Source organism: Nelumbo lutea, chromosome 2 (genome assembly GCF_056320005.1).
Source record: "Nelumbo lutea isolate HS-2025 chromosome 2, American lotus-T2T, whole genome shotgun sequence".
NCBI classification, from domain to species: Eukaryota; Viridiplantae; Streptophyta; class Magnoliopsida; order Proteales; family Nelumbonaceae; genus Nelumbo; species Nelumbo lutea.
Genome location: NC_142685.1, coordinates 22,916,840 through 22,935,277, shown reverse-complemented (window position 1 = coordinate 22,935,277; position 18,438 = coordinate 22,916,840). Strand labels below are relative to the sequence as shown.

At 39.3% G+C, this 18,438-nt stretch overlaps 1 protein-coding gene and 1 long non-coding RNA gene across 3 annotated transcripts; one reads left to right on the top strand and one right to left on the bottom strand.

The window, feature by feature from the left end:
• Positions 1 to 1,653: 1,653 nt before the first annotated feature.
• On the top strand, positions 1,654 to 3,505 carry LOC148869172 (putative Peroxidase 48). Its single transcript, XM_088972963.1, has 4 exons — positions 1,654 to 2,083; positions 2,182 to 2,370; positions 2,518 to 2,683; positions 2,913 to 3,505. The coding sequence occupies exons 1-4, from the start codon at positions 1,739 to 1,741 to the stop codon at positions 3,353 to 3,355; spliced, it is 1,143 nt and encodes a 380-aa protein (XP_088829089.1). The 5' UTR covers positions 1,654 to 1,738; the 3' UTR covers positions 3,356 to 3,505.
• Positions 3,506 to 16,363: 12,858 nt separating this feature from the next.
• LOC148869171 (uncharacterized) lies at positions 16,364 to 18,198 on the bottom strand. Of its 2 annotated transcripts, none has more exons than XR_016107636.1 (2): positions 17,947 to 18,198; positions 16,364 to 16,876 (listed from the first exon to the last, which is right to left on the bottom strand). It is a non-coding gene; the product is annotated as an uncharacterized LOC148869171 (long non-coding RNA). The 2 variants fall into 2 exon arrangements; XR_016107637.1 differs by having other exon boundaries at positions 16,364 to 16,879; positions 17,947 to 18,179.
• Positions 18,199 to 18,438: the final 240 nt, after the last annotated feature.

Sequence of the window (18,438 nt, the reverse complement as noted above, 5' to 3'; positions counted from 1 at the left end):
TATCATAACTACATTAATTTATTGTTATTATAAATAATTAATTTATTATACATTACTACTAATCAATAGCAATTTCAATAACTTTTGGAAATTATCATAAAATATTGTAATTTATTATTATTTAATTCACCGTTAGTTAATTAGTTATAAAAACTTATTATAATTGTAGGGATGGTGATTTTCCGTATAAAACTAGGGCCCTACCCTTTACTGCCCCAAATAGGGCAAGTTTTCTCCAATCTTAAATGGGGACGGAACTGAGACGGGGTGAGGATAGGGAAAATATTTTTGCCCCAAATTAGGGATGGGGTTTGCATATAATTCCCTGAACCCAATGATAAATTAGTAAAATATCCATAAATTTAATATTGATTTTTAAAATATCTTTAAGTTTTCCTCATATTCTTATAATCCTAGGATCCCATAATTTCATTTATAAAATACCCCAAATTCCCATAATCCTATTTGTAAAATATCCATAAATTAGATTTTTTTAGGTGGTTGTCTCAAGATGGGGCAAATTTGAAGATTCCCCATCCCCGGTGGGGAATGGATGCCTTGCTCCGAACCTGCTCGGTCACTGGAGTCGGAACGGGAGTGGAGTAAAGTGTCTTGACTTTCAGGGGGAAGGGACAAAGGAGGGGTGCCCCATCCCATGCATTGCACGGGCCCCCGCTAGTGACAACATAAAGTAAGATAACATGTAGAGATATGTGGCCATAGATCATGTTGGAAGCAATATGATTAGTATCATGTGGGTAGCAGATCTGGACTCAACCAAGATGGAATTTGGATTTGGATCTCCTACCCACAAATTCTTCCAACATCCCTGTCCACACAACATTACAGGATCACATTGGAAATATTCTCTTTATCATTCATGGGGGATGTTGCCAATTCACGATAGTAGTGTCATTTGGGTGGGGATGTAGGAAGGATTTGTGGGTAGGACATTCAAAGTGACATTTAACATCCGGAATCCAGCTTCAACATCCAAGGTGGATTGTGGGCTAAGTTTGCAAAGTCCAACATGGTTACCAAAGCCTATAACGTTCCCATGCGAAGCCCAGTATTAACCCACTACATGTGCAAAGGTCTTAAGACTCTTAGGCCCTATTTTGTGGGAATAGAGGTTTGGAATTGGAATCAGAATGGATTATTCCAATTTCAATTATTTGGTTGAGCGGAATCAAGTTTTATTCTCATTCTTGTTGGAATTGCCATTCCCTACTCTTTCTCCCTTACAAATAAAATCTTATTCCTGCTGATCTCAATTCCCATTTCCATTTCTGTCTAAATTAAATAGATTATGAAAATAGACAATTCCAATTCCAATTCCAATTCTGACTTTATAAACCAAACGGACCCTTAGTTGTAACCGATGAATCCAGTATATGCTTTGGGCCTTGGGTAGATATATCTTCCGGGCCAAAATTGGGCCTAAGCATCCCAACTTTATAAGTAGGAATCAGGATGGGCCAGGTATGAGGGACGCAAGGGCGGCCCAACCCGGGTATAGCGAAGCCTTGATGACGTGGATGGTACGGTATAACGAACTTTCTGTTAGAGAGGGTATTTACGTCATTTAATTGATATTTCTCCCGCCCTCTTGAGCTTGCTTAAATGCACTCACTCTATCGTCGATTTACGATTATCAGGCCAGCAGCGTTCCCCCTGCAACTCAATCGAGAAAGAAGCAAGAAACAGGAGAGTAGAGGAGAGGAGAGGAGAGAGAAAAATGTGGGAGTTAGCGAAGAATTTGAGCGTCTTCTTGCTCGCAGTGTCTGTTTTGCTCTCGCTTGGCTACCAGATTGGTGAACCCAAGAATGGTCTCACATCCAGTTCAGTGACTTCGACGCCGATGTCACACTCCTCTTTGCACGCATTCTGGTATCACCCTCGAGTCTTTAATCCCAAGGAATTTCCCTTCATCGATCAACCTTTCCTCGAATATGATTTCTACCGGAATAGCTGCCCACAGGCGGAGTTTATCATCCGATCCACCGTTCACCAGCTGTACAAAACCCGATCCGATGTTGCACCCGCTCTGTTACGTCTCGTCTTTCACGATTGTTTCGTTCAAGTAAAACATTCTTGTTCTTTCTTTCAACCTGCATTCTGGATTTCATTCTTTGTACTGGTTTTGATTTGTCTTTCTTTTATTCTCGCGGATTTTTTCAGGGATGCGATGCCTCCATTCTTTTAGACGCCAGCAATGGAGTTGAGTCCGAGAAAGACGCTCCTCCCAATGAAACACTGAAGGGTTTTGATCTCATCGACGTTATCAAGTCCAAGCTTGAAGAAGAATGCCCGGCAACAGTGTCTTGCGCAGATATTCTCGTTTTGGCTGCAAGAGATGGCGTTGCTCTGGTCTCTCTCTCTCTCTCTCTCTCTCTCTCTCTCTCTCTCTCTCTCTCTCTCTCTCTCTCTCTCTCTCTCATATATATATATATATATATATATATATATATATATATTGTTTCATCATCTGACATTTCGCCGGATTTTGGACTTAAGGCCGGCGGTCCTTTCTATCCACTGCGTACGGGAAGGAGAGACAGCATATTATCTTTCCGTCAGATTGCTGCCTCCGAGCTTCCTTCACCCCATGACGAACTCGCCCAAACCCTTACGACCTTCGCAACAAGGGGATTCGACGAAAGAGAGACCGTCACTCTTTTAGGTAATCGTTTACGTGTTTTTTGTTCTTGTGAAGAAATCTCTACCGTCGATCTTAGACTCTTGATATTTTTAACCGTTCTTGAGTTCTCGTTGAAACAAGAATATCCAATTACATACTTAGATCTAAATGGTTACTATCTGTATTCTGCATATAAATGAATTTAAACAGTTCTCCGATTCTGTTCTTGCTCAGTTCTTGTCTCTGAATAATTCTTTTCCACGGCAAGCAGGTGCTCATAGCATTGGTATGATCCACTGCAAGTTCTTCAGAAACCGTCTGTTCAACTACAAAGGCACCAACGGCCCTGACCCAACTCTGGAACCGGAATTCCTCAACCTCATGAGGTCGAGATGCAACAGGACCGGCAGCTCAGAACCGCCTTCTTCCACCACGTCATCAGAAGAGGAACCAGGCATGGATATGGACTACGAAGGAACGGGACAAGGATTCGGAACAATATACTACAAGAGCCTGGTGCAGAGGAGGGGGATCCTTCTCGCCGACCAGCAACTGATGACCGGTGATGGAACCAGATGGTGGGTCCATGCCTACGCGGCCGATAGAGCCTTGTTCCGCCGGGATTTCGCCATGGCGATGATGAAGCTCTCCAGCCTTCAGGTTCTCACAGCCCCATTTGGGCAGGTCCGACTCAACTGTTCGAAGATCGTATAAGAGAAAAGGGTGGAAAACGATGTGATACTGATGTTGATATTTTGATCTGTTGAGTTTCTGTTATTGTTTTTGGATTTTTGGTTCATAGATGCTTGGTGATGGTGCTCTTCCAGCAATAAGATTGATTCATATCCATTGATTTTAAGTTTTTAACCATAGTTCGTTCTTCATTTCTTTACACCTGTGACCTGTCTACTGCTACTTTCGTCCCTCCGTTGGTGTGTCGTTTAGACACCTCATATTTGTTTGGACTGGGCTATCCTTGCGTAGTTATATACTCACTTGTATTACATGCCTCCAAATCAAGCCCAAGCCCAAGCCTAATCAACATCTCTCATTACCAATTTTTTTGGGTAAATTGCTGAAAACCTCCCCTCAAGTTTTGGATCATTGCAAAAACCTTTCTTGAAGTTTGATAATTGCAATCACCTTCTCTAAATTGTCTGATACAATTGCAAGTAAACACTCTCGGTTAGAATACTCTACAAAGAGGCATAAAAATGTCTAAAATAAATACCCATACAGTTACTATTGAGGCTGTTTAGTGGTTTCTCCAAAAAAAGCAATACAAACTTTATGAAAATAAATAAATAAATAAAAGCAGAGAGATAATTTAAAGTTGAAACTTTAAGGAAAATTTTGGAAAACGAAGCAATTTCAGAAAAGAAATTAGAAGGATTTGGGGTAGTGATTTATATGTAGAGAAAACCTAGAAAATATACATTTTGGTCAAAGTAATTGCACCAGTATTTTGGATATTTTCGCACCTCTTTTTAGAAGATTCTAATGGAGGGAGTCTACTTGCAACTATACCAAAAAGCTTAGAGAAGATGATTGTAATTATCAAACTTTAAGGAAGATTTTTGTAATGGTCCAAACTTTAGGAGAGGTTTCAGCAATTTACCCTTTTTTTTTAGAGCAAATATTTTAAAAGTAATTCTAAATATCCCGAATATCATAAATTGTCAAAAGTACTTTGTGTTGCTGATTTTTCTCGAGACTACACACTCTGTTGAGCTTAAGACAGGATTAGCTGATTTATTCTATTTGTCTTAACACAAACATCCAAAGGACTAATACCCATCCGTGCATCCAGTGTTTTTTTTCACCAGTTTTTCTTGTGGGTTGTCGCTTCTCAACATTTATGTGGTTTGAAATAGTATGCAGGTTGCAAACCTGAGATACCAAGTACGTAGCGTGTATTCAGTGAGCTGTCTAAGCAAACCTGAGATACCAAGTACGTAGCGTGTATTCAACTCTAAACTCTAAAACATGGCCGGCCAACGGCCATGGACATAAGCATAGATATATTGGTGTAAAATATGGATGGATGAATAAGATGGATAGACATAGACCCCACGCCCGGGCAGTCGGGCGCAACAACCGGGGGGCTGGTGGACTTTGTATTTCAGTCCTTATGACTTGGAGAAAATAATGGTGAACCAAATCCTTTCTTTATTCATTCTACAGAGTTGGGTCTTAACTCTTTAAGGGCCCCACGTCCCTATACCATTAATAAGTCACATCAGATTGACCTTGCCTGTTTACAATTTTGGGTTGCTCAAAGGCAAACCAGAGCCCACACATCAACCTTTATAAAGAGGACCACCGCAACACAGGGAACCCACAAAATTTACAAAGTCCCCTTTCTTCAATACTACTGTAGAAATTTATGGGAGTAGTTTAATGCATTCATCCATGAATAGTAGAACAAATGGTTGATATTACGTACCTAAGCCTATCAGATTTGGCATCCAACACAACAGAGATCATAACTATGATCAGGGTTGTTTGGTTCAATGCATGCTAGGATTTTACAATGCCTTGAAAGTCACCACGACACCATCAATATAGGGTTTCCTATTAAGAACAGAATCTGTTTTTTTTTTTTTTTTTTATTTAAACAAAAAGAAAGGAAAGAAGAAAAAAGAAAAACAAAGACAAAAGAGAAAGAGAACAAGAAGCTTGTTCACACCAAAAGTAGAAGAATGGTGAAATGAACAAATAACTGGAGGGAAGCCTTCCTTCCAATTTATATCCATTTTGCTCTGCTCTCCAGGAATTGAATCCTACTCTTGCATCCACATCTGAAAACAAATTAAGATCTCCACAGACTTGCATTTTCTCCCTTTCAGAGTAAAATGCAGTAATCAATTATATTATGTATTAATTCTAAAAAGAGATATAGACAAGTAAGCCCAGATTGATTCACGACTCCGAGTAATAAACTAACAAATGAATTTCAGAAAGTTCACCAACCGAAGACCACAACACAAGCGATATGTAGAAATTAAACAGAGAGCAGATTTGAAATCACAAGTAAAAGGGAAGAAATTAAAACAGATGGAAAGAATCTACCAATTAACTCGGTCTCACTCATCGGATTCTTGATCGCAATTCATTGCCGGAGAAGGTCTGCGGTGTGAGAATTTCCGAGTACATATCCATGAAGAACTTGTCTACAATGTCGAGGTAGGCCGGGCATGTAAGACGGGAGTAGTAATGGATTACCTCTTCCATGTCCAACACATGATCTACATTGTTTCTGTCCATCATCTCTAACTCCCTCAGCTTCTGCACCACCAAATAACTCCTACCCTTCCCCAGAGTAGCAGAACATGGCTTCGTCCCTTGCTTCTGTCCTTCCTGGGCTCTTCTGAATTTCGTCTGCTCTTCTCTCCTCTCTTCTTTCCTGCTTTTAATCGGACTTGAATTCGCCAATTTCATGAAGCTTCGTCCACTGCAGACATCTTCTTCCTTCACGGCGGGCTCATTTGTTGTCGCCATCGTTTCCTTGCTGCTTTTCTTCATTGCTCCCTTCTCTTGTCCGGAGTCCGCCCATTGGTAATGGTTGGTGAGGTCTGCGTAGAATTTATCAAAGTCTCTAGAGCTTTGATGGAGTAATCTGGAGTCGATACTACTATTGCAGGAGAAGGGGTTGAAAGGAGGCGTCTTGGACAGCCTTTGGTATTGATAGCCTCCAGACAGGAAGGACTTAAAGCTTTTGATGGTATTCCGAAAGAACTTCTTTGTCTTGGAAATGGGATTCCCTCGTAGCACCATCTGTGGTTCAAGTGGAGTGGGGTTTAAGAGACAGGCCTTTTCTTTATCTGTTCTCCCTTTACCAGTCTTATCTACCTGTCTAGCTATCGTCTCTTCTCTCTGCACAAATGGGTATGGATCTCGTTGTCTCTTCGGTCTCTCCACCACCTTTTGGCTTTTGGGCTGCTTTGAATGCACAGAGAAGAGATGTGAATTGAAGATTATTTTGCGACAAAAGGGACCAATCCATAGGCGAAGGACGATGAGTTTTCGCTTTATTTGTTTCTACAAATTAATTTGCTTTTGCATGGTCCCCTCTTCTCTCTCTCTCTCTCTCTCCACAGCATGTCATATCTAGAAATGCCAGAAGGGAAGCCTTAGAAGCGTTACAATTTACTTTAGTTACTTTAGTCTTTTACTCTCAATGGTGTAGTTTAATTAATTGCCTGTTTCAGGAATTGTCATCCTCTCTGTGAGAAAGCAGCAACAGTTATATTCCTCTAAGCTACATTATTTCATGCATGAAAAGAAAAAATTAAAGAAAGAATTAAAAGCTCTTAATCCACTAGAATATGATCATTTGGTCTCAGCCCTTTCAATATATAACCAGACTATTAATTAAAGTGTTTGCATTATAATTTTCAAGGGAGGAAAACCAGAAATCCTTGCTTAATTATTTAAAAAAAAATCCTAGAAATTTGTTAATTTGGGTTGTTCTATATGGCAATTTTCCTCTCATAAGTTAATGCAAAGCCCATGAAATTCTTGATTGAATATTATTATTCATCAAATTGGGTTATAAAAAATAATTTCACACTCATCAAGAGACTAAGGAATCCTATGTTATTGTGTAGTAAATTTATTTCAGACCTTAATTATATATGAAAACAAAAGTAGTAAGTAGTAGTAATTAATCCAAGTATCCAAAGCTAAAATGACCACCACCCCAAGTGTGATGGTTAGCAGCTGGGATTTATGTAATTAAAAGCCAAAGTACATCGCAGATGATGGAATGGACAACCAGTCCCGTTTCCTTTTCTGTGAAGTGACAGAACGCTGATTCAATGGACCCCTCACACGAGTTGTGACTTTAAGCGTGTCACGGGTATGAGACATGGGATGGCTCCATTGAAACCACAGAAATTAAAATCCTACATCTGTAATTAGCTAGCGCTCTCTCTTGGATGTATGAAGTGATTCGTCAATGATAAAAGGGGAATAATGGACGTGGTGTGATGAATAATACAGTTTTGAGTTGAGACTTGGAGACGCATCCATATATTAATTTGGTTGGAATGAGTTGAAATCAGCCCCCCCACAATATATATAGTTTCCCACAAAGTCCCATGCTATATCCCCACAAGATATCATCTAGAGTTGTTTCTAATACCCGGCGAGGATGTGCTGTGGGATGTTGTGGAAAACCATCTTGTGGGGGGCTGATTTGAACTAAATTGAAATTAGTATCTAATGTGACAAGAAGCAAAGATGTTTCATGTTTGGCATCATGGCGTTTCATTTCATAAGTGTTTGGTTTAAGACTGGGTTTAGCATGAATTCATTCAACCCAAACCCGATTAAGACCAATTCGACCCCCAATAAGGTTGGCCCATTGACATACCTAACCCCGCCAGAGTTCTCTCCATTGCAGAAGCGCCTCTATGTGTTCAATTCAGAGCATTTGGTGCAATCGCGTACAAGGGTTTGTTGAATTCATGTATCCATTATTCATTTCTTATGGTATACCAGATCTTATTTGGGTCACAGTTGCCATGTTGAAAATCAGGCAAGGCTCCATCTCCAATTTCATAGAGGTTGTTTAGGTTTCATTGTCTTTTTGTGCCTTTCTTTCAAACAACTGAATCATATTTGACTTTACTTCATAAATGTACAAGTCTTGTTTTTAGCAATATTATACTAGTAAGTGCCCAATGTAACTTTTAGGTCTAATTGCGACCGTTTGGCTCACACCATATTTTGTGGGTGCCAAGAGGGCATTGATTAAAAAAAAAAATAGAAAAATCAACAACAATCCATATCAATTTGATGAATTCGTATTGCCTCTTAAAAGCACATACCAACCATACAATGAGAACATTTCTCCCATGTAATAAGTATAGGAGATATTTCCAATACATACTGAGATGTACTGTAGAGCATGTGTGGAGCGTATTTAGGAATGACAATGAGGCAGGTTTGGGGTGGGGCACCCCCTCCCTATCCCTGCCCTGTCCCCGGTGGCGGGGTGGGGCATCCATTCCCTGTCGGAAATGGGTAATCCCAAATTTTTCCCGTTTTAAGGCAATTTCTTAAAAATTATTTATTTTGTAGACAATTTGCATATATAATATAGGAATTTGGAGGTATTTTAGGAATTGAATTATAATACTTTAAAATCACTTCAAAAATGGAATTATGGGATTCTAGGATTTTAAGAATTTAAGAAAAACTTAAAGATATTTTAAATATCAATATTAAACCTAGAGATATTTTATTAATTTTACCTTCCAATTCAGGGCAGATTCGAAGAATTATATACAAAACCCGTCCCCACCCCATCTCCGGTTCGGGGAAAAAATATTTTCCCCATCTCTGCTTAGGGTTGGGGAAAACCAGCCCCATTTGGAGTGAGGCGGGGCCCTGGTTCTACAAGGAAAATTGCCATTCCTAGATGTATTCTATGGGGAGCCAATCCGAGCTCCAATTACCAACTGGTTGATGGCCCAGATGATAGGATTGTTGTTTCGTTGTGGCGGATACCTGAGATCAAATCCCGTTGCCACCTGGGTTAGGGAGGTTAAAAGGGATGGGTTACCCTCGGTTGTGTAGCCCTTTCAACAAGAAAAAAATAATCCAAACTACAATTGTACCAAGCAGAAAATTATCATATTTTAAACAAATTAACAACTATGAATAATAATTATTAATTCTAATCCTTCTTACCACATGTATTTTGTTCTTGTTCTTAAGGCTGTATTTATTTGGTTGCAGTGTAATTTTATGCAGTAGTAGTACGAATGAATGGGAGTGTAAAATAAAAAAAAAATGTAAATTCTGGTTTAATTTTGTATTGAGATTTACTTTATTTTGCTTCAGATCTATTTTACTCCATTTGTAGTTTTGTACCGCAGTCAAACAAAATTTAAAAGAAAAAGTAGGTTAGAATTTACATCCAAATCATTTGCACTGCCATAGTTTTGCATCAGCATGTTGAAAATTTTCTTATCAAAATGAAATATATTAACAGGAAAATAATGAACCGAGGTTAGCAAAGGGTAATAGGGGTTTTGGGGCTGAAATATAGGCCCAAGCTCAGAACTAAGCAAAGCTAGGCTGGGCCATTACACTAGGCCTATAAGACTTAAGACTTAGGGGTGTTCATTTTTTGGATTTTTAGAGATGAGAAAATTGGTTAATGAAAATTTTATTTTTAGATTTATGTGGGGTTTATAGAAAATTTATTTTCTTTGGATAAGTGCATTTACCTAGATAAATAATTTCCCGAAAAGAAAATATGGCCTTAAAAGTATATATTCTATCACAAGTATAGTATATAAATTAGTAGGAGACCTCAGACCCAAGATTCAAAGTATCAATATATATTGACTCGTATCGCACCAGGAGCTTCCTGATACACCCCTACAGGGATTGTATCGGGTCAGACCATAATTTATAGGGTAGCCGGGACTTAAATCGATTCCTCTGAACCGGTTTTGAAAAAAAAAAAAGTACCAACACATATCGGCCTCTGTCGATACCTTGAACCTTGAACCTTGTTCAGACCTATGCGCATTGGCATGAGTGAAAAATAAGAGAAAAAAATGTGATAGGTTCAACCACTGAGATTTGGATGAACATAAAAGAAAGAAAACAAATTATGGGAAAAAATTGGCTCCATTGACAACTTCTACAGTGCCCACATGGTTCTCCTGCCTAACATGTTTATTTATAGAAAAAATCTATAATGTCGAAAATACATAATATTAGAAAAATTGTGATCAATCGAAAACCCACTTGCGAATTTTGATAAATTCCACACGTTTATGATACCAATTGATTGGTCATAACTTTTCCCTAAACTATATGAGCTTGATATAACAGTAGGGGGTGCAACACAGATTGGCCTGAGTCGCATTCGACACTACTTCGGACTCGAGCCCTCAGGTTGGGCCCAATAACAGTGCTGAAGGTAGGTATTACTCTATAGACTAACGTGTTACATGAAGAGAGCCCTGTAGAAGACAGAGGCTGTCAATGTGGAAAGCTAATGTTTTCTCGGCCAAGGATTTTTGGAGTAGGTTAGGAGAGATTTGTAGCATGGAAATTGGTCGTTTTGGTTGAAAAAATTAAAGAAAATGAAAATAAGAAGAGAAAAAGACAGAAGCACAAGCCTTGTTTCACATTTAAGTTACATTTTATGAAATTCTGATAAAAGTGTAATGAAAAGAAAGTTTTAAGAAAAAAAAAAAGAGAATAAAACAGAATTGTCTCTCCCCTAGCTTATAGAGTATGATGATGTGTTGAATTTTTTCCTAAACAGATATAAACAAATTCAGTTTTTATCTGTTTTGTTGATAAGCCAACTTATTGTTTACTAAAGTTTTTTTCCACTTTTGGATACTAAGGTTGCATTTGGTATTATGGCGTTTACTAGCCTTTGCATTTAAAGGGTTGTCGTGTCAGTATTTTTTAAAGAAAAGACAAAAATTATGTTTGTTTGTACATTCTTTTCTTTGAGAGGGGAGGGGGCAAAAGCACTAAGACTATGTTCATGAAATTCCTGGTTTATGTTTCAAACCAAACACAGTCTAATGAAATCTCATACTGCAGAATTTTGGAGGGCCAATTATAATAATGTGTTATTTGAGTAATGAAACTAAGGCTGTGTTTTTACATAAATTTGCACTGATGCAAAATCATAACAGTGCAAATGATTTAAGTGTAAATTCTAGTCTATTTTTATTTTAAATTTTATCTTATTTTGTTTAATTATAATACAAATGAAGTAAATTAAGATCCAAAATAGAATAAAGTAAATTCCAAAATAAAATTAAATAAGAATTTGCATTTTTTTCATTTGCACTCCCATATGTATGTACTAGTGCAAATAAAATTGCGCCGAAATAGTTATACTAAGAAGTGAAGTAAATAGTTATTAGTAATTTCCATCTCATTTAAGTATGATCTGTGAGCCTAAAAAAGTTAAGGGAAATTCTTAATCAGTACCTTTAACTTGGAGGGTTGTGTCTAGTTAGTTCCCAAATTTTCAAATGTGTCTATGCAGTACCCCGAACTTTTAGAATGTGTCTAATAGGTCCTTGCCGTTAGCAATCCGTCAGTTATCACATAATGACATGTGCCACTTGAAATTTTTAAAATATAAAAACTACCCTTTGAAAGAGATACTATTCATTGTCTTCTACCTTGAGACTGAATCAGTTGTTGCTATGGTGATGGCGATGATACTCCCACTACACAGTATCATGCATTCGCCATCACCCCATGAATCACTAAATGCACCAACAGCATGCAATACAAAATTACAAATTGTCTGTCACGTTCGGAGGGTCTGCACATATCATATACATTGGGTCTATGTACTTCATCGTCAACAACACCTTTGCGTGATCTCTTACCCACCATCACTTCAATTTCTGATTTGAACCACCCCTAACATCCAACAACATTGCGTTGCTAGATTCATCCTTCCCCTCTTTTTGTGCGTCACTTCTGGTATCAAATCCTGCCCCGCCCCCTCCGCCACCACAACCATGGCATGCCCATTTTCCAAATCGTCTTTTGGTTTATGATGAATCAATTTTTGATGATGTATCAATTTTTGTGCTAAGTACCTCGTCATTTGGTCTGTTTCCAAGTGGCCGATGACTCAGAGGCCGAAGTGAACTTTTGCTGGATGAGGACCTGGATGTCGAACTGACCAGGCCAAGCTAGGCAGGTTAGGTGACGAGCTGACTGGGCCGAGATGGGCAGGTTAGGTGCCGAACTGACTAGGCCGAGCTAGGCAGGTTAGGTGACGAGTTGACTGGGCTTGAGCTAGGCAGGTTAGGTGACGAGTTGACTGGGCTGAGCTAGGCAGGTTAGGTGACGAGTTGCCTATTAGTTGCCGAGCTACCTATTAAGTGCCGAGCTTACCAGAGGGCCGAGTTGCCTAGTAGGTGCCGAGTTGGCTGGTGGCAAACTGGATTGATTGTTGAGCTTCGTAGTTCTTTAGGGACCTGCGAGGAACCAATGTCAGAGGACCCAGGGTGGCTAACCCGGCGAGGTCGCTCTGATGCTTAAGTCAGTACTCTCATAGTAGAGTGCGAGCTAAAAATCACAAAGTATGAGAGCTAGAATATGCTTACTTGCCCCCCAATGGCATTGGGGTTGGTGCCTTTATATAGGCATTGTTTGGCATGGGCTTCACGCACCGCATCCAAGATTTTCGCGAGGTCGTCTAAGTAGTCTGAGATTCTCAGAGGTAACCTCCATGCGCGTTAACCACCCTCTGAATCGTTCGGCATGTAGGCCAACTTCCAAGGATCGTGGGAGTGTTTGGATATGCATGCCAAATTTGTCGTCAAGCACGTCTCGCAGGTCGCCTGGTCGGTGCCCGTGCTAGGCCGCTAGGTCGGTGCCTGGGCCAGGCCACCAGGGCCGGGCCTCTAGTTCGTGCCTGGGCCAGGCCGCCAGGTCGCGCCAGTGCCAAGCTGCCAGCTCGTGCCTGTGCCAATTTGCGCCAGGGCCAGGCTGCCAGGTGGGACACCATCAACTTGGCTAAGGCAAGTTGTTGCCAAAGTGGTTTTGGGTGTCACCTAGTCGTTCTGAGGTGCCATGTGTCACAATATCATTGGAGGGCCAAATCTGCCCTCATCAGTTTGTACTTATTGATCTACTGTTTGATTGAGACGGAAAAAATCCTCTTTTTTCCTTTTTTTTCCTTTCAATCTAAGAAACGATAATTCAAACGAACCAGACCAGTCCCTCACTTGCCCACCACACTAAACAACCTACATCCATCCAAACTTGGCAACCTTAGCCGCCACCCATTAGTCATCAGATAGTTGAAGTCATGTGCCTTATTGCCTACAAGAACTAGACGATATTGGGCTTAATTAGCCTAATCCCAGTCTTAGGAGTAGAACTAGAGTGGATTAGAATTTTAATTGGGACTACAGATATGATGTAGTACATGAGAAGGCCAATAAGTTCTATACAAGTTGGGACCGTTCCAAGATACATAGGAAGCTGAAATGACGCCACCGGCCCCTCTTAGTAAATATTCACCAATATAGTATCATCACAGGAATTCTATCTTAGTATGTTTTTACCAAGTTGGTGCCATCTCAGAGTTTTCATCTTAGTTTGTTTTTAGCAAGATAGCATTACTTCGAATTTATATTCAAATAGGGCTTTCCTTTTGAAGGATTTTAGTAGGATTCTATTTTGGAGTGTTTTCTTATATTAGGTTTTTAAAGAGTTTTAGTAGGATTCTATTATGGAGTGTTTTCAGATTAGGATTATGAGACATAAGGGTGTATGCCTATATAAAGGATAGCTAGGGGAATGCTAAGGCAGCTCTCTTGTTATCAATTTTCTCTTAATTGTTTAGTGAAAAATTCTTCTTCCTAAAATTCGACTTTTACTCTTTTCTTTGAAGCTTTTCTCATGTGTTTCATTTCCATTCTGCGTCAGTTGGTATCAAAGCTCAAGTTGATCATTCTTCAGATTATGGCTCCTAAGAAGAAACCAGTAACTCATATTATGGAGCAGCAACTCAACAACAAAACACAAGAGGAAATGGAGGAGCTGAGAAGACGAGTCGAGGCACTTGTTGAGGAGATGAAGTCGCTGCATTCTCGGTCGGAAACAAGGGACAATGACTCCAACGCGAGTATCTCCACGCGTTCCCTTTCATCATCAAGGCAAGCAACCAGATCGGCTGTAGTTGCGGGTGGTGATGAGAGAAGGTGGAAAGCAAGTCTCAAGGTTGAGATCTCGTAATTCCAATGAGGCATGATTCCAGAAGAAATCATGGATTGGCTCTTCATAGTAGAAGAAATCCTTGAATTCATGGAAGTTCTAGAAAATAAAATTATGTCCTTAATAACCACTTGGTTTAGAGGACGAGTAGCAGCATGGTGGCATCAATTGAAGTCATGCGATAGAGAAGAGGCAAAGAAAAGATTAAGACATGGGAGAAACTCAAGGAAAAGATGAGGTCAGAATTTTTACCCCATAATTATATTCGTTTACTTTATCAAAAATTGCAAAATCTAAAGCAAGGAACTAATACAATAGATGAATGTAAAAAAAAAGTTTCATCTATTAGTGGCCCGGAATGAGTTAGTTGAAATTGAAGACCAATTGGTGGTTAGGTATATAGGTGGGTTAAGACCAAATATTCGAGATATATTAGACCTATTTGACTGCTATGATGCTTCTATGGCACATTAACATGCTCTAACCATAGAAAAACAAAGCAACCAACCTAACCAATTGGGTCGAACCCAAACTAATGTGGCAAAACCACCCCATGTAATAATCCTAACCTACCTTCAAATCAGATGCAGTACCATGGGCTAAACCAAAACCAAGGACGTGAACCTAATCCAAGCCAGGTGGGTCCACCTAGACTAAAGTATTTTATGTTGGTGAACCAAGCCATAAATTTGTTGAATGTGTGAAGGGTGATAAAAGAAAAGGGGCAATGTTTGTAGAAGATGAGATTAAAACCCAATTAGAATCATCTAACTGTTCAACCCCTCATGTGTTTGACTCCTATAATGACAAAACCTTAGAGGGAGAAATGGTGTATGGGGACGTGGGAGATGCCTTGATGATGCAGCGATCATTCCTGACTCCTAGAGATGAATCATCGGATTGGCTAAGAAATAATATTTTTCACACCACGTGTACTATGGGTGGGAAAGTTGCAAGCCTTGTAATTGATAGTAGGAATTGTGAGAATGTTATAGCGGAAGTAGTCATCTACAATCTAAACCTAAAAACTCAACAACACCCTTAGCCCTATAAGCTTGCATGGCTAAAAAGAAAGAATAAGATTTCAGTTACACAATGGTGTCTAGTGAGCTTTTCTATTGGCAACAATTATAGTGATCATGTGTGGTGTGATGTTGTATGCGTGGATGCTTGACATTTGTTACTTGGGCGCCTATAGCAATTTGACCGCTATGTAGTCCATGATGGATGAAAGAACACCTATTCTCTTTGAGTTTAAAGGGAAAAGGCTGACTTTATGTCCATCACGAGAGACTAAACCGAAACCCGGTGAGGGTTCTAGCCTTTTTGCCATGACTGAATTCACTAATACCCTAAAAGAAATTGGTGTTGTGTATGTTTCAATTAACAAGGGGTTTGACCTGCAAGGTGTGAAGGCTCCAAAGGAGGTGAGGCCTTTTCTTGATAAATTTAGTGATGTGTTTCCTAAGGATTTACCGGTAGGATTACCACTATTAAGGGATACCCAACAATGCATAGATTTAACGTCGGGTGCTAATCTCCAACAAAACCCATTACAAAATGAGTCCTACTAAACATGAGGAGTTGCAAAGGAAAGTAGATGAACTAATTGCTAAAGGATTCATACGAGACAATATGATTCCATGTGTGGTTCCCGCTTTATTAGTACTGAAAAAAGATGATACTTAGAGGATGAGCGTTGACAGCCGAGTAATTAATAAGATAACCATCAAATATTGATCTCCAATTCCACGTTTGGGTGACATGTTGGACTAGCTTTTTGGGGCCAAGGTGCTCACTAAGTTGGACTTGAAATCAGGCTACCATCAAATTAGAATTTGTCTCGGTGATGAATGGAAGACAGCATTCAAGATGCAAGATGGTTTGTATGAATGGTTAGTGATGCCATTCAATTTGTCCAATGCACTAAGCACATTCATGGGGGTCATGAATCAGGTTCTCAAGCCTTTTTATTGGTCAGTGTGTTGTGGTATACTTTGATGATGTTTTCATATATAGCACTGATATGAATTCTCATTTGTTGCAACTTCAAGATATACTTATAACTTTGAACAAGAAACAACTTTATACAACAATGAAGAAGTGTATTATTGCCACAGATCGGGTTTTATTCCTTCGGTATACCATCTCAAGAGAAAGAGTTTCTGTAGGCCTAGAGAAGGTTCATGCCATTGTTGAGTGGCCCATCCCCAAAACACTTATTCAAGCACAAAATTTTCATAGTCTTGCAAGCTTCTATCGGCGATTCATTAGCAATTCCAGCACTGTTATGGCACCATATACAGATTGTATGAAGGTTACAACCAATTTTGTATTCACCACTAAAGCAAAGAGAACCTTCATTGAGATCAAGAAACGATTGATAGTTGCACCTGTACTAGCCCTTCCCAACTTCAAGCAACCCTTTGAAGTTGATTGTAATGCCTCTAAGGTTGGAATCGATGCTGTTGTCAGCCAAGGTAGTCGGCTCATAGCCTACTATAGTAAAAAATTGAATGAATCACACCTCAACTACTCAACTTATGATGTGAAATTCTATGCTATGGTACAGAAGCTTAAGAATCTCCAAGGAAAAGTCCACAACAAGCTGAAAGTAGCCAATGCTAAGTACAAACAATATGTTGATGGAAAAATGAGGAAAGTAGTATTTGACACAAGAGACTATGTTGGGGAAATTTTAACAGTGGGCCACCTATTGGTTGGGCAACGGGGAAACCTGCGCCAAGGAAGGTTGAACCATGCAAAATCGTTGAAGTCATCAATGAAAATGCTCACATAGTAAAATTACACAGCCATTTACATACCCATAGTGTTTTCAATGTCAAACACTTGATACCTTATGTTGGCAATCAGTTAAATGATGATTTGAATTCAATGACGGATTCTCCCCAACCCATAAGAAGTAGATATGTCACCATTGACCCATCTTAATAAATATTTACCGATATAGCATCATCACAGGAATTCTATCTTAATCTGTTTTTACCAAGTTGGCACCATCTCAGAGTTTCCATCTTATTTCATTTTTACCAAGATAGCATTATTTCGAATTTATATTCAATTAGGGCTTTCCTTTTGAAGGATTTTAGTAGGATTCTATTTTGGAGTGTTTTTTTAGATTATGATTTTATTTTTTAAGGAACTTTAGTAGGATTCTATTATGGAGTGTTTTCATATTAGGATTATAAAACATAAGGGTATATGCCTATATAAAGAGTAACTAGGGAAAGGCTAAGGCAATTCTCTTATTATCAATTTTCTCTTAATTATTTAGTAAATAATTCATTTCCCTAAAATTCGACTTTTGCTATTTTTTTTTGAAGCTTTTCTCATGTGTTTCGTTTATGTTCTGTGTTAAGATAAGTCAATCTTACAATAAACTACTCTACTGGGAGTGGGAGTTGATCCCATCTGATCTGAAACTGGTAAATCGGCCCTAGTAGAATGATAGAATTAATATTCAGTTTCACCAAATTGCATAGAGATGGTAGACATCAAACCAAGAAAATAGTGAGAAGAGAGAAAGAAGGAGAAGACTGACTGACCTTGTGACCGAGAGGAAATTCTCCTTGGATAGGCCAAAGCTCTAAACGGACATAGCTATCAGCCGGCAGCCAAGATCCTTCTAAGGGCATCGAGCAACAGCCCAACAGCGTAATCGATGACGTCCACCGAGAATGTACTCCCGGCATCGGCGACGGCTATACCCCTTCGATGGCATTCCCCCAAGCTTGAGAAGTTCAATCCGAGTCTCTTGGGAGCGCCTAATTGATTGACTGAATAGGGGATTCGTTGCCTTTCATGTTTAATTGATATTGTTTATATGCAAAAGACATTTTCCTTCTCAGTTTCATGGCAGAAGATGATGAACAATTTTTTTTATGAAAGGGTAATTTTGACATTTTATAAATTAACTGATGAACTGTCGACGGCAGGGACTGTTAGATATATTCTAAAAGTTCGGGGTACCGCATACACACGATTGAAAGTTGGGGGACTAACTACTTTCTGCATTGACTCAACGGCTTCTGAGCTTT

Bases quoted from the DNA above. Each gene is read 5' to 3' on its own strand.
- LOC148869172 (XM_088972963.1), top strand. From the start codon at position 1,739: ATGTGGGAGTTAGCGAAGAATTTGAGCGTCTTCTTGCTCGCAGTGTCT. The intron at 2,084-2,181 runs GTAAAACATTCT...GGATTTTTTCAG, and splicing joins TTCACGATTGTTTCGTTCAA to GGATGCGATGCCTCCATTCT. The intron at 2,371-2,517 runs GTCTCTCTCTCT...TTTGGACTTAAG, and splicing joins CAAGAGATGGCGTTGCTCTG to GCCGGCGGTCCTTTCTATCC.